General features: G+C 41.9%; 1 protein-coding gene across 1 annotated transcript in view; it reads left to right on the top strand.

Moving 5' to 3' along the window:
- Positions 1-11,045, top strand: part of LOC141051284 (hexokinase-1) — an 84,632-nt gene extending 73,587 nt beyond the window's left edge. The window contains exons 12-18 of the mRNA XM_073548165.1: positions 251-370; positions 487-582; positions 2,328-2,427; positions 6,740-6,923; positions 7,011-7,166; positions 8,874-9,107; positions 10,079-11,045. Coding sequence (XP_073404266.1) covers positions 251-370; positions 487-582; positions 2,328-2,427; positions 6,740-6,923; positions 7,011-7,166; positions 8,874-9,107; positions 10,079-10,223 — 1,035 coding nt within the window. The 3' untranslated portion in view covers positions 10,224-11,045. The remainder of the gene's footprint in view (positions 1-250; positions 371-486; positions 583-2,327; positions 2,428-6,739; positions 6,924-7,010; positions 7,167-8,873; positions 9,108-10,078) is intronic.
- The last annotated feature ends 4,133 nt before the right edge of the window (positions 11,046-15,178 follow it).

The following is a 15,178-nucleotide window of genomic DNA, read 5'->3' as shown; positions in this document are numbered from 1 at the left end:
CTGTAAGAAAACCTGGCATTAAAGTCCCCAATACACATCAGACTAATGTCTAACAGTCTAAAGTGTGTCTCTGATCAGACGTCCCCAACATTTTAAGCTGGATATAGATCTGTCATCATCAGTCAAATTTGGACCCTAGAAAAATAAGTAAAATGTGAATATGACAGATTCGAGTGCATTAGTGATGTCACTGAGGATCAGTGTTTGTATGTTTAGTTCCATAACCAATATTATCATTGTCTTGTTTCAGCTTTTTGATCACATTGTTCACTGCATCTCTGATTTCTTGGATTACATGGGCATAAAAGGGGCGCGACTTCCTCTTGGTTTCACCTTCTCATTCCCCTGCAAGCAAACCAGTTTGGATGCTGTAAGTCATGAGGGCAACTATGGGGTTGTGGGATTTGTCAGAAAAGTAATTAAATATATTTAGAGGTTAGGACACATACACTGACTTGTGATGTAACAGTGCGTATGTCTATACAGGGGATCCTGCTGACATGGACCAAGGGCTTTAAAGCAACTGACTGTGAGGGTGAAGACGTGGTTAACCTGCTAAGGGAAGGAATCAAGAGGCGAGAGGTATGAGTGTAAAACAAGCTTTCTTACACTATGTGTTTCATACCTTCTTGTATATAAGGGACAAAGGCTTTGGGGCTTAATGTGAAGGTAACATAAGTCATTGGGTTCGGTAGGGACTTAGTCACAATCCTGGACAATTATTAGCCACCCATGAACATTTATAACATGGAGTGGATTAAGATTGTACTTTTTTTTAATTATATTTTTTCCCCCTTCCCATAATGTATGTGCAGATGATTTCTTTTCCAGGTGGATTCCGCCTGGGACCTGCCTGACAAAGAGCTCAAGAAATACAGTATGCACAGCAATGTCAAAATAACTTACTGTGCATATGTTCCATCTTTTTTTTCTGCTTCTTTTAACTGCTTCAGGCTTCAAAAGCTGTGAATTGGCTACGAAAAAAAAGAGCGTGAACATTCTTCAGGTAGCTTACTCTTATAAGCCGCCACTATTTTATATATCAAATTTGAAAGAAAAAGATGTCATGTGCACAGAGCCTTTAGGGCCTCCTTTGCTCCCAGATGCAGCAGTTTTCTTGTCCCAAAGGCTCATTCAGACGTCCGTGGATCTCGGTCTGATCTCGGACCACATTCCACGGACTGGCCGTGTCTCTCCCCATCGGAGTGTGAGAGCTTCATATATTTCTATGAAACTGTCACACTTGGGTTGGGAGACGCATGGCCAATCTGCGCATTGGCGGTCCGTGCTCGGACCAATTTTTACCAATGTCCGCATAAGCCATAAGGCTGTTTCTGGTTTTATTATTCAGTCCTATTCAAATTAACAAGGCGAAATTGCAATGTCCATGGCCAAAAATAAAGTTTTTTCTGGAAAAAAAAATCATACTACATCTGTTATAGATAAAGGCCTTGTTGATATCTGTGTTGGAGGCTCAGGGACGAGTCTGTAATGCCTCATCATTTTTAACATAAAAAGAGTGGAGCACGCTGCCCTATTTTTTCCTGTAAAATGACTGACACCATTATAGAGACCCAATGGACCCTATTATAGTCAGTAGGGTCTGTCCTCCACAGTTTGTGTTTGTCATCATTGTGATGAATCTCTCTCCAGAATGAATTTCTTTCTGTTTCTATAACAGAAGAGCAAATCAGAATTCCTAACATTATATTTATACATATATTGATTCATGATTGGGTTACGTATGGTTCTAATGTGTTACCCCTTTAATTGTTCACATGTATACTTAGCCCTGATAGTGGGCCTATTGCCTCAGTGACTAGTCATGCAGGAGAAAGTGATCAGAAGATGACCGACATCTACATTGGAGGATGTCAGCTGTAGATCTGGCTGCAATAGTGCCCACAATGTCTCGCAGGGTCCATCCAAGGGCTTAGACTGATAAATCTCATACTACGGTATCACACCTACGATGGCTCTACCATTCTGGGCTTATATCCTTAGCTCCGGTGCTAAGGTTTGCCCCCTGTATGGTAATATTAGGCCACGTTCACACAGTCAGGATTTGGTCAGTTTTTTACCTCAGTATTTGTAGCCAAAACCCGGAGCGGAACAATCAGAGGAAAAGTATGATAGAGACACGTCACCACTCCTGTATTTATCACCCGCTCCGGGTTTTGGCTTAGAAATACTGATAGTATGGACGTGGCCTTATAGTGTTTAACAGGGAGTTTCTTGGACAGATGAATTGCTTAGTGCTAATGAGCAGAGGAGCATCACAGAAAATCAGTTCTGGATTAATACTATGTCTCCATGTCTAAAAACAGGAATTTGACCTTGATGTAGTCGCCATAGTAAATGACACTGTCGGGACCATGATGACTTGTGCATATGAAGATCCAAACTGTGAAATTGGTCTGATAGTGGGTAAGTGCACACGCTTTGTACCATATTTTTAAGTCTTAGACTTGTATCAGCTTCCCCTTTGCAGAATCACATAATGATAGCACCACAGCTTTATTGGGGTATACAGTATATAATAATGCTGCCTAATTCTAAGGGCGGAGTCACACTACAGCGAGATACGGCCGAGTCTCGCAGGTTAAAACCAAGCTCTGGCACCAGGACTCTGGAGCGGAGCGTGCAGCTCCATGTATTGCTGTGCGGCTGCACGCTCCGCTCCGGAGTGCCGGCGCCAGAGCTTGGTTTTAACCTGCGAGACTCGGCCGTGTTACGCTGTGTGTGATCCCGGCCTAAGGGCATGCAATCTTAAGGCCCCCATTCACTTTAGACTAACGTCAGCAGAACCCACCTATAACGATGGGCTCGGCCGACTGTATGGCGGCGCCCGATAGTAGATGTCTAGGAGATAAGAATCTGGCATGTCTGATTTCGGACCGTCGATCCTTTTATTGTCTAAGAACTAAGCAGTCACCCTAGATGTCTGGTAGTCACTTGTTCACAGAGAACATTGGCTGAGTGGGCACCACGATGTATGGGAGAATCTCGCGAGATAGCTGATCATTCGGCCAGCAGCTACCTAATGTGCATAGAGGGCTGTAAAGTGAACAGTCTTAAAATGCATGAAAGGTTTCTAAATGGTTCATGCTATTTCATAAATCAAGGTTGTTTTAAGGGGACTCTGTCAGTAGGTTTTGCTATGGAATCTGAGAGCATAGAATCATAGAATCGTAGAGTTGGAAGGGACCTCCTGGGCCATCCGGTCCAACCCCCTGCTCAAAGCAGGATTCGCTAAATCATCCCAGTCAGATGTCTGTCCAGCCTTTGTTTGAAGACTTCCATTGAAGGAGAACTCACCAATTCTCGTGGCAACCTGTTCCACTCATTGATCACTCTAACTGTCAAAAAGTTTTTTCTAATATCTAATCTGTGTCTCCTCCCATTCAGTTTCATCCCATTGCTTCTAGTCTTTCCTTGTGCAAATGAGAATAAAGTTGATCCTTCTACAATGTGACAGCCCTTTAGATATTTGTAGACAGCTATTAAGTCTCCTCTCAGTCTTCTCTTTTGCAAACTAAACATTCCCAAATCCTGCAACCTTTCCTCATAAAACAGGGTTTGCAGACCGGTCACCATTCTGGTCGCTCTTTTCTGAACTTGCTCCAGTTTGTTGATGTCTTTTTTAAAATGTGGTGCCCAAAACTGGACACAATATTCCAGATGAGGTCTGACCAAAGAGGAGTAGAGGGAAATAATGACTTCACGTGATCTAGACTGTATGCTTCTGTTAATACATCCTAGAATTGCATTTGCCTTTTTTGCTGCTGCATCACACTGTTGACTCATATTCAGTCTGTGATCTATTAGTATACCCAAGTCTTTTTCACATGTGCTGTCACTTAGCCCTATTCCTCCCATTCTATATATGCTTTTTTCATTTTTATTGCCCACTTCTCCAGTTTATTTAAATCTTTTTGAATCCTCTCTCTCTCTTCTCTAGTATTAGCTATCCCTCCTAGCTTTGTGTCATCAGCAAATTTAATCAGTTTACCCTCAATTCCTTCATCTAAATCGTTGATAAAGATGTTGAACAATACAGGGCCCAGGACAGAGCCCTGTGGTACCCCACTTGAGACATTCTTCCAACTGGATGTGCAGCCATTTACGACCACTCTTTGGGTCCGATCACTAAGCCAGTTATGAATCCACCTAACAGTTGCTTTGTCCATTCCATACTTAGTCATTTTTTCAATAAGGATTGTATGAGAGACTTTGTCAAATGCTTTGCTGAAGTCAAGATATACTATATCTACAGCATTTCCTTGATCCACCCAATCAGTGATACCGTCATAGAAGGAAATTAAGTTAGTCTGACATGACTTATTAGTTACAAACCCATGCTGACTCTGTTTAATCACTTCATTCTTATCCAGGTATTGACATACATGTTGTTTAATAATTTGTTCAAAGATCTTTCCTGGTATAGAAGTCAGACTCACCGACCTATAGTTGCCTGGGTCCACCTTCTTCCCCTTTTTGAAGATAGGAACAACATTTGCTCTTCTCCAGTCTTCTGGCACTTCTCCTGTTCTCCAAGAATTTTCAAAGATTATGGAGAGGGGTTCAAAAATTTCTTCTTCTATCTCCTTCAGTACTCTGGGGTGTAATTCATCTGGACCTGGAGACTTGAATTCATTTAGGTTAGCTAAGTGTTTCCTCACTATCTTTCTGTTTATAGATATCCTGGATTCTTCTATTCCCTTAATAGGACAGTGAATAACAGTTGATGTTACATTTCCTTTCTGAGAGAAAACAGATGCAAAATAGGAATTTAAAAGTTCAGCCTTCTCAACATCCTGTCTTACCATTTCATCATTTTCATCCTGTAAAAATCCTATAGCATCTTTGACTTTTCTTTTACTTTTGACATATCCCCAAAATCCTTTATTATTGCTTTTGACATCTCTTGCAAGCCTCAATTCATTTTCAGCTTTAGATAATCTGATTTGTGCCCTGCAGGTTCTGCAGACAGCATTATATTCTTCTTTAGATATGCCTCCCTCTTAACATTTTATAAACATTTTTTTCTTCCTTTTTAGCATGTGCTTAAGTTCTGTGTTCATCCATCCTGGTTTCCTTAAATGCTTCCTATTCTTCCCTCTTTTCGGAATTGTTAACAACTGTGCTTTGAGAATTTCATTTTTCAAGATCTCCCATCCTTCCTGGACATTTTTGTCTTTAAGGATATCCAGCCATTGGATCCCTCCAATTCTCTTTCTGAATCCCTTAAAATCTGCCTTTCTGAAATCTAATCTTGACGTCTGAGTCTTCACAGGTCTTCCGCCTCTAGTTATCCAAAATTCTAAAATAGCATGGTCGCTACCTCCTAGGGTCCCAGCCACTTTTACCTCCTCAACCATTTCCTCCCTGTTTATAAGGATTAGATCCAAGGTAGCAGTTCCCCTTGTTTTCTCCCCTACCTTTTGGAAGATAAAGTTGTCAGCAAGAGAGGATAAGAATTTCTTTGACCTGTTAGTTTTGCCTGAGAGAGATTCCCAACAAATGTCTGGATAGTTGAAATCTCCCATGACAACTATGTCATATTTTTTGGAGAACTTGGCCATTTGATGCATAAAGAGTTCATCCATATCTTCAGCTTGCACAGGCGGCCTGTAGTAAATGCCTACAATGGTGTCCTTTCCATTGTTCTGTCCTTGTATTCTAACCCAAACAGTTTCCACAGAACTCCCAGTCTCTGAAGCTTCAATCTCTGTGCAGATATACGTGTTTCTAACATACAATGCGACACCTCCTCCTCGTTTATCAAGTCTGTTTCTTGCAAATAAGTTGTATCCTTCTAGTCTTGTATTCCAATCATGTGTATTGTCCCACCAAGTTTCAGTGATTCCAATGACATCATATTTCTTTTCCTGTGTTAGTAGTTCCAATTCTCCTTGTTTGTTGCCCATGCTTTGTGCATTAGTATAGAAACATTTTAGTTTGTGATTGGTTTCTCTTTCTCCAATATTTTTATTAATTAGATTCTTTCGTCTTTGTTCTTCCTTTCCACTTCTAATAGCAGAGTTCTCAATAGCATTTGTCAGGTGTATGGCTTTTTCTGGTCTTTTGCTTCCCTTCCCAGCAGCGTGATATAGGGGCAGGGAGCCTGATTCCAGCAATGTGTCACTCACTGGGCTGCTTGCTGTGGTGTATTTTTTCTCTGTAAATGTAGCAGGGACCAGAATGCTGAGCCCTGTAAAACCCCGCCCATATGTCTGATTGGCTGCTTCCTGTCTACACTGTATGTTTTCAGCAAGCTGCTAATTAGTGTTTGGGGTGGGGTTACACAGGACTAGTTTGCTAGCGACAGCTAGTCTGGCAGTGATAATCTCCTGCTGATAAAATACTGATTGTATTGAAACTACAGCACACAGCTTAGTAAGTGACACATCCTGGAATCAGTGTCTTTGACCCTAAGCTATGCTGCTGTCAGATTGAATAGAAAAAATCTGAAAGATTCCCCTTAAGACTTGTGTTAGTGAATTAGTCTAACTTTGTGCCACAATTTTGCTATGCTACATTGTATTGCACATCTAAAACACATGTAAGTCATGAAAGTAGTTTTTGAGAGTAAATTACGCCCACATTCTGGCAAATTAAGCCTGATAAATATGCACCAATGTATTAGAATATTTTTTAGCTGCACAGATCAGTATTATACTATATTGTCTATTTTTCTGGATGTTTCCTGCATAACCCAGCATGTCTTCTTATGTAGGTACCGGCAGTAATGCATGCTACATGGAAGAAACGAAGAACATAGAAATGGTAGATGGAGATGCCGGGAGAATGTGCGTCAACATGGAATGGGGAGCATTCGGAGACAATGGGTGTCTGGATGATATCCGAACAGTATATGACAAAGCAGTTGATGAACTGTCTCTAAATTCAGGAAAACAAAGGTACAATGGCCAAAACATCGGACCAGATCTCATACACAAAGCTGTGTTTGTCTAGATTTCACTCACTGTCATTTTTGTACTTTGCAGATACGAGAAAATGATTAGTGGCATGTACTTAGGAGAAATTGTAAGAAACATTCTAATTGATTTTACAAAGCGAGGATTTCTATTCCGTGGGCAGATTTCGGAAGCATTGAAAACCACAAGTATCTTTGAAACCAAATTCCTTTCACAAATTGAGAGGTAGGTAATGAGAATGTGCATACGTATGAGGTTATTTTGGGAATTGTCGTCCTATACAATTGAAATGGCGCTCCTTTGTTTCTGTCCAAGTATCTCAGATGTGAGAGGTCACTATAACAATTACACTATTTCATAGTGAATCATTATCTGCTACACCAGACTCGCACACATCCATGTGAAATATCCGAGTTCTGTCACTTTTTTTACATATAGATTGTCACAGAGAATCGTGGATCTGAGAATGTGATCCATGAAAATCAGATCATATCCTGTTCTGTCCCAATATTGATGATCAGAATCGGACATACTCAGTGGGTCTGTGCGCCAACTGATAAAAATATTGGGCAGCACAACGACATTCACATTGACATGCAAATACATCCTGAGGCTTTGCTCACCCAGGGCTTCAGGAATTCTGCTTACTCGTCTTTCATTACTTATAGTCAATCACTGGATTCTGCGATCACGAGCCTGCCACAGCTCCAAGAAAATAATTTTTAAAAGTAAATAACGGTTTTCAAGGGTTAACATTAAAGAGAATTTGTAAGTAATCCAAAAATACCTTTACATGCCCAGTCTGTTCCTCCGTTACTGAAAAATCAGTGTTTGAATTGATATGTACAGTAAATGAGGTCGAAGAACTATTTGTAGATCGAAAGCCTCTGTCACTCCAGCTCTATTCCCCATCCAGCACTGTCTCCTCCTGCTTAACTGACAGTTCCTATGCCTGAAGTCACACAGCATAGAGGCTGTCAGCTAGGCAGGAGGAGGCAGTTTTGGGCGGGGAATAGAGCTGAAGTGATAGAGGCTTTAGTTCTACTATAACTTTTCAACTTCATATTGCAGGAGGAGGCGATTCTGGGTGGGGAATAGAGCTGGAGTGACAGAGGATTTAGATCTACTATAACTTTTCAGCTTCATATAGCAGGAGGAGGCGGTTTTGGGCAGGGAATAGAGCTGGAGTGACACAGGCTTTAGATCTACTATAACTTTTGAGCTTCATATAGCAGGAGGAGGCGGTTCTGGGCAGGGAATAGAGCTGGAGTGACACAGGCTTTAGATCTACTTTAACTTTTCAGCTTCATATAGCAGGAGGAGGCGGTTCTGGGCAGAGAATAGAGCTGGAGTGACACAGGCTTTAGATCTACTAGAACTTTTCAGCTTCTTGTACATATCAATTCAAACGTTGATTTCTTAGTAACGGAGGAACAGACTGGCCATGTAAACATATTGCTAGACTTGTCTCTGAAAGAGCTACATGTGCATATAAATAGTTTGAGGTGTGAAATCCTGCTGACAAATTGATTAAAATGAAAGCTGTCAATCGATTTGTCTTGCTGCCCGAATCATAGGAGGCCTCATAAATCGGACCTTGTCTGTATAATTGCAGCCAGGTACATTTTTGTCTGAAATCCTGAGGCAGAGATGGGACTATGTGCCTATGTTCCTGGATCTTTAAACAATATTTTCTCCCAAAATCCAAAGCGTTTCAGAGAGAAGCATACCTGGCTGCAGTTGTACATACCTGGCTCTGATTCATGCTCCCCGTGGTTTAGGCAGTATGAATCAACTGACAGGTTTCCTTTAATTGTAAGATCCAAATAACTAAACAGAAATAACACATTTCTTAAAATAAGTTATAGATGATGGATACTACATCTGTGATACTAAGGAGATGTTAAGAACATGGTATCTCTTTTCGTACAGTGATAGGTTAGCATTGCTGCAAGTACGGTCGATCCTTCAGCAGCTGGGTCTTAACAGCACCTGTGATGACAGTATAATCGTCAAAGAAGTCTGTGGCATTGTATCAAGAAGAGCAGCACAGCTGTGCGGAGCAGGAATGGCGGCCGTGGTGGATAAGATACGGGAAAACAGAGGTCTGGACCATTTGGAGGTCACAGTTGGTGTTGATGGAACTCTGTATAAATTACATCCACAGTAAGTAATGACATTTCTGTGTCTTGTAGATTTACATTTTCCATCTATCCAAACTCTTCTTTATATGTAGGTATCATATTTTCTTATCCAGCTTAAAAATTAGAAAAAAAGGGAGGGTGGACTGGATATGTGAAAATGGAAACAAGCGTGCCTGTAGGATGGGAGTTAAAGGGGTTATCCCACAAATAAAAGTTAATTTTATTCAATAGATCTTGGAATGATAATAATTTCCACAATTGGATGTGATCAAATAAAATGTTCCTGCGCTGAGATAATCTTATACATGTGCTCCTGCTGTGTACTGTGTAATGGCTGGGTCTGACCATACAGGAACATGGTCTGATACCAAACATGTCTAAGTGCTTTTTTTATTTAAGTGGTAAAAAAAAATCCAAAATTTGTAAAAGAAATTAAAAAAAAAAAGTTGCCATTTTTCGAGACCCGTAATGTCTGGGGCTGGGTGAGGGCTTATTTTTTTGCGTGTCAATCTGACGTTTTTATGAATACCATTTTGGTTTAGATGCGATGTTTTGATCACCCGTTATTGCATATTAATGCTATGTTGCAGCAACCAAAAAAACAGAGAAAAATGAATATAGACATTACAGCAGGAGATTGCAAAGGATTCTCTCTTTGAAGTAAAACATTGTTTAACCCCTTAACATCCAATGAGGATATATCAGAACTTGGATGCCTCCCCCTGTTTGGTGTGGGCTCCAGCGTTGAGCCCGCACCTTTTCCGGTCCATGCCAACTGATCTGATCAGAACAAAGTCATGGATGTAGGAGAGTTTGTTACACGCTGACCGTGAGTTTGAGAGCACATGTAAAGAGTGGAGAAGGTTTCTGGGACAAACCTAGACCTTGTACATGGAAACTTTGCATTGCACAGTACCCTACCCCACCATGATTGTATTAATGGCTTTGTTATTGTGGAAGTCAAGTAGATAAAAATATTTTCTTTCTTTGCAGCTTCTCCAGAATCATGCACCAGACAGTAGTTGATCTTGCACCAAAGTGTAATGTGTCCTTCCTCCTCTCAGAAGATGGTAGTGGGAAAGGGGCGGCTCTGATCACTGCTGTCGGATGTAGACTTCGTGATGCTGAGCAAAATTAAAGATTGGGTCATCGTGCTTGTCTTTTCCTGCCTTCCCAGCACTTTCATTACAAGAAGTAACTGTAACAACGATGGAACTTTCCAACTCTACTGTCTATAGAAATGTAGCCATGGAGAAACAGGAGACCACCATAGGAAGAGAATTGAGTAGCATTGGCTGTTACTGGACTGCATCACTCCCCACCTAACATAACCTGTATTTAGGCCATTTATGTCTAATTTATTCTTTTGTTTTATACTTTATTTATCAGTTTGTTGAAATTTCTTTAGTTTCCCAAATCATTTCACCTTTTAAGTTAAGCCTCTAAAACTGGATCTCATCAGCCATACATGAAGAGCCATGTAATTAGGTGACACTTTACTCCATGTTGTACCACCACCAGTGGCATTATCCACGTAGATGTAGGGCACAAAGGGCAGTCCGAGAGCGACGGGATTATATCCAGCGGCACAGGACTCACTGGATACTTCAGTGCCAGTGGCATTTCTCATTGCTTGTATGAATAGTGTTGTGTCGTTAGTATGTATCAATTCAACATGTAGGTTTTGTTCAAATTGTCAGGCAAAATTCAACCTGTTCATGGGACGGCACTTTTGTAAGCTGCTATTCTTAATGGCCCCCAACATCTGAGAGGTTGTATACTTTTCTATGAATATTTTGTTGCACTGTGATTGGATGTGTTAAGGTGTGAATTTATGTTTTTAAAGTCTGTATTATAAAAAAAAAAATGCCTGACAGATTCAGTTTAGGTCAGAAGACCGTATTATGCCACACTAGAGTCACTTATTGTATTTATCCACTCAATAAAGTTTTCCAATGTGTGTCTTGTGGTCCAGAGTGTTCACTGTTCTCATATATGGTAACTCAGGTATACCAAAGTAGGGTGTCTCTGACCTGCCCCGAAAATCTTACACCCAAATCAAATGTACAAAAGTCACTACTTTGTGATTTTCTAATAAAAGGCTAAAAAACAGGGGAATAGGCGAGAGAAAAAGATTACTGCTAAATGCATGAGTGTTAACTTTAAAGGGAATCTGTCACCCCCTGGGACGCTTGTACTGTAGATATTACTATGGGCATACAGGTAGGACTAGTTTAACCATTCAATTACCTGTATGCCGATAGTACAGGTTATTGAATGGTTAAACTAGTCTTACCTGTATGCCTCATAGCTGCGGTCTAGATGCTGGGAAATGCACTTTTAATCTTTTATGTTAATGATTTCTTCCAGGCTCCGGGGCGTGCGGTGCCTGGAAGAAATCCCTGCCTCCTGTCATCATTACAATATTACCCCCCCTCCCTTGTAAGTCGCACTGCCCGCTGACGTGCAGTTGTGGCGCTGTGATCCCGCACATGTGCCATGCACTCGCTCAGGTATGGGTTCCTTATCCGCCATTCTATACCTTATCACAAAGAGAGTTTTGTCTGTTTGGATAAGGTCCCATCTCAGAAAGTTCCTTTGTCGTTGGCAGGACCATTCCTGTATGCCACACCGGGCTCATATTATTTACAGTATCTACTCAAAAATTTAAAATAGGTTAAGATCGCTGCTATGAATAGTAAATTCCTTTGAATTGCAGCTATAATAAATTTCCTAGCGGCATCCGATGAGACTATGATGTGTAGGTGTGAAGATGGGACTACGAGCTTGTTGCTGTAGTAACGTAGTGGAGAGCTAAATGCTTCTAATGCTATGAGAACATCAACACATCGGAGCACAATCTGTACATTTCTGTAATATTTGCTGGCTGCAGGTGTTTTAGAAAGATCTTACTTTATGATGAAGAGTAAAAAATGCAGATTTAAAAAGAAACGAAAATAGACTCCGCGCTAGGGCTAATGTGGATGATAGGAGTAAGTTTTCCTCCAGTTTTTAAGCTAACAGGTTGATCCTGTTATACGTATTTTCCTATATAATATTGATTTATGACAATCATTTTATAGGACATAGTGCCTGCATAGAGCACATCCAAACCGCTCTATTCATCCACTCCTCATCGGCTGGAACACAGCAACGACACCTCAGCTGACCAGAAGTGAGTGAAATCTCTTCCCTTACCATCTATTAATCAATCTATGTCAGCTAATATTTTCATTGGGCCATTGCCACAGCGAAACGCACATTATCTAGAGGTCTCTTGCTTTACTGCAATTAGTTGCACCCATTTTGGTATCAGCACGCTGTATTAATCATATCATCCACATTAGCCCTAGCGCGGTGTTTATTTTCGTTTTTTTGGTATTTCATTCACTAGATGACAGACCTTGGCACAGTATCTCAGTGTATTTCTGAGTTTTCCTTTTTACCTATGAGAAATGCAGATTTATTTTTTGGAAGTGACCAATAATTATACCTGCCGAGCCCTTATAGTAGGACACAGGTGGAACAAACAGCAGCACTGGAATATTTTTACTCATAGTTATGCTTCTTTTCCAGACCATGCCTCTTCCCCACCCTCTTCACACCTCTGGTAACATCTGCCCCCGCAATAATAACAATAATGATTTCTCTTATTAATAATAATAAATAAATACATAATACACACCTCCTCCGGTCAGCTCCTCCTATGGTCGCATGACGCTGCATGCGACCAGCGTACCCTATATTTAGCGTTAGGTACGCTGGCCGTGCGCTGGTATGGTTTTACCGGCGCATGCGTCCTTTGTGCGTTGCGCCGAGCGCACAAAAATGCAACAGAGTGCGTTTGGCGCATGTCGGCACAGCGCAACAAGGGCGCATGCGCCAGCAAAACCATACCAGCGCACGGCCAGCGTACGTAACGTTAAATATAGGGTACGCTGGTCACATGCAGCGTCATTCACTCAGAGGAGGAGCTGAATGGTGGGGGCATGGTCGGGGGCGGAGCTTAGTGGCGGCCCTGCGCTGCGCTTGGTAATGCTAGTGTGAAACTAGCCTTAAATGCACTGAATGCATTACTGCAGCCGAGGCTTACATGCACTGAATGCATTACTTCAGCCATGGCATACATGTTTACGTGCACTGAATGCATTACTACAGCCGAGTCTTACATGCACTGAATGCATTACTGCAGCCGTGGCATACATGCACTGAATGCATTACTACAGCCGAGGCTTACATGCACTGAATGCATTACTGCAGCCGTAGCATACATGCACTGAATGCATTACTGCAGCCGTAGCATACATGCACTGAATGCATTACTGCAGCCATGGCATACATGCACTGAATGCATTACTGCAGCCGTAGCATACATGCACTGAATGCATTACTGCAGCCATGGCATACATGCTTACGTGCACTGAATGCATTACTGCAGCCGTGGCATGCATGCACTGAATGCATTACTGCAACCATGGCATACATGCTTACGTGCACTGAATGCATTACTACAGCCGAGGTTTACATGCACTGAATGCATTACTGCAGCCGTGGCATACAGGCACTGAATGCATTACTTCAGCCATGGCATACATGTTTACGTGCACTGAATGCATTACTACAGCCATGGCTTACATGCACTGAATGCATTACTACAGCCGAGGCTTACATGCACTGAATGCATTACTACAGCCGAGGCTTACATGCACTGAATGCATTACTGCAGCCGTAGCATACATGCACTGAATGCATTACTGCAGCCGTAGCATACATGCACTGAATGCATTACTGCAGCCATGGCATACATGCACTGAATGCATTACTGCAGCCGTAGCATACATGCACTGAATGCATTACTGCAGCCATGGCATACATGCTTACGTGCACTGAATGCATTACTGCAGCCGTGGCATGCATGCACTGAATGCATTACTGCAACCATGGCATACATGCTTACGTGCACTGAATGCATTACTACAGCCGAGGTTTACATGCACTGAATGCATTACTGCAGCCGTGGCATACATGCACTGAATGCATTACTGCAGCCGTGGCATACAGGCACTGAATGCATTACTGCAGCCATGGCATACATGCACTGAATGCATTACTGCAGCCGTGGCATACATGCACTGAATGCATTACTGCAGCCATGGCATACATGCACTGAATGCATTACTGCAGCCGTGGCATACATGCACTGAATGCATTACTGCAGCCGTGGCATACATGCACTGAATGCATTACTGCAGCCGTGGCATACATGCACTGAATGCATTACTGCAGCCGTGGCATACATGCACTGAATGCATTACTGCAGCCGTGGCATACATGCACTGAATGCATTACTGCAGCCGTGGCATACATGCACTGAATGCATTACTACAGCCGAGGCTTACGTGCACTGAATGCATTACTGCTGCAGAACCGCACTTACAAAATTGACGTGCTTAAAGGGATTGACGTGCAGGAGAGGTATTTATTTGTTTGTCATAGTATCAAGTAACTCTACAGATGCTTGTGCGCCATGGCTGTGGTGAACTGAGCACTGTGAATGCATGCACTACGATATTGTTAGGCACATAAAAATGTGAGGGCATTACAGTATTCTTCCTGCTGTTGTTTCACAGTTCATTTTAGGCCTAGGCACGAGGAGACTGTCTTTTTATGATAGGGTCCCATCTTAAAGCCCCACCTTGTGACTGGCAGATGGGTTCACACTCTATAATTGTAATGTGAGCTGAGGACAGTTGTGTTTGTCTGCTAGTGACATTTCTATGCCATCGCAGCTACCTGCATCTGCACATTCCCTTCATTTTATTTAGAACTGATTGCCAATTCTCCTTTATTGCAGGATAAATAAACTTGATAGCGCTAAAGAAGTCTTTGTAGATATAGCATTAATGGTCTGTTCATGACAGTGGTACATGACAATCATTTTACCCAATCGTGGGAGTCACCGCGTGAGTTCTCTCTCTGCAAAACTGGCCCTAGTGGGGGGGTCACCAAGTTTTCCCATTAGGCCGCAAGCCTCGTCCTGACGTAGTCTATCTAATCCCATTCAGCCTCCCATGCACCAACCGGCCCACTCCC

Source organism: Dendrobates tinctorius, unplaced genomic scaffold, assembly GCF_039654945.1.
Source record: "Dendrobates tinctorius isolate UK_male_01 unplaced genomic scaffold, ASM3965494v1 ptg000156l, whole genome shotgun sequence".
Taxonomy (NCBI): Eukaryota; Metazoa; Chordata; class Amphibia; order Anura; family Dendrobatidae; genus Dendrobates; species Dendrobates tinctorius.
This window is presented reverse-complemented; position numbering and strand designations above follow the sequence as displayed.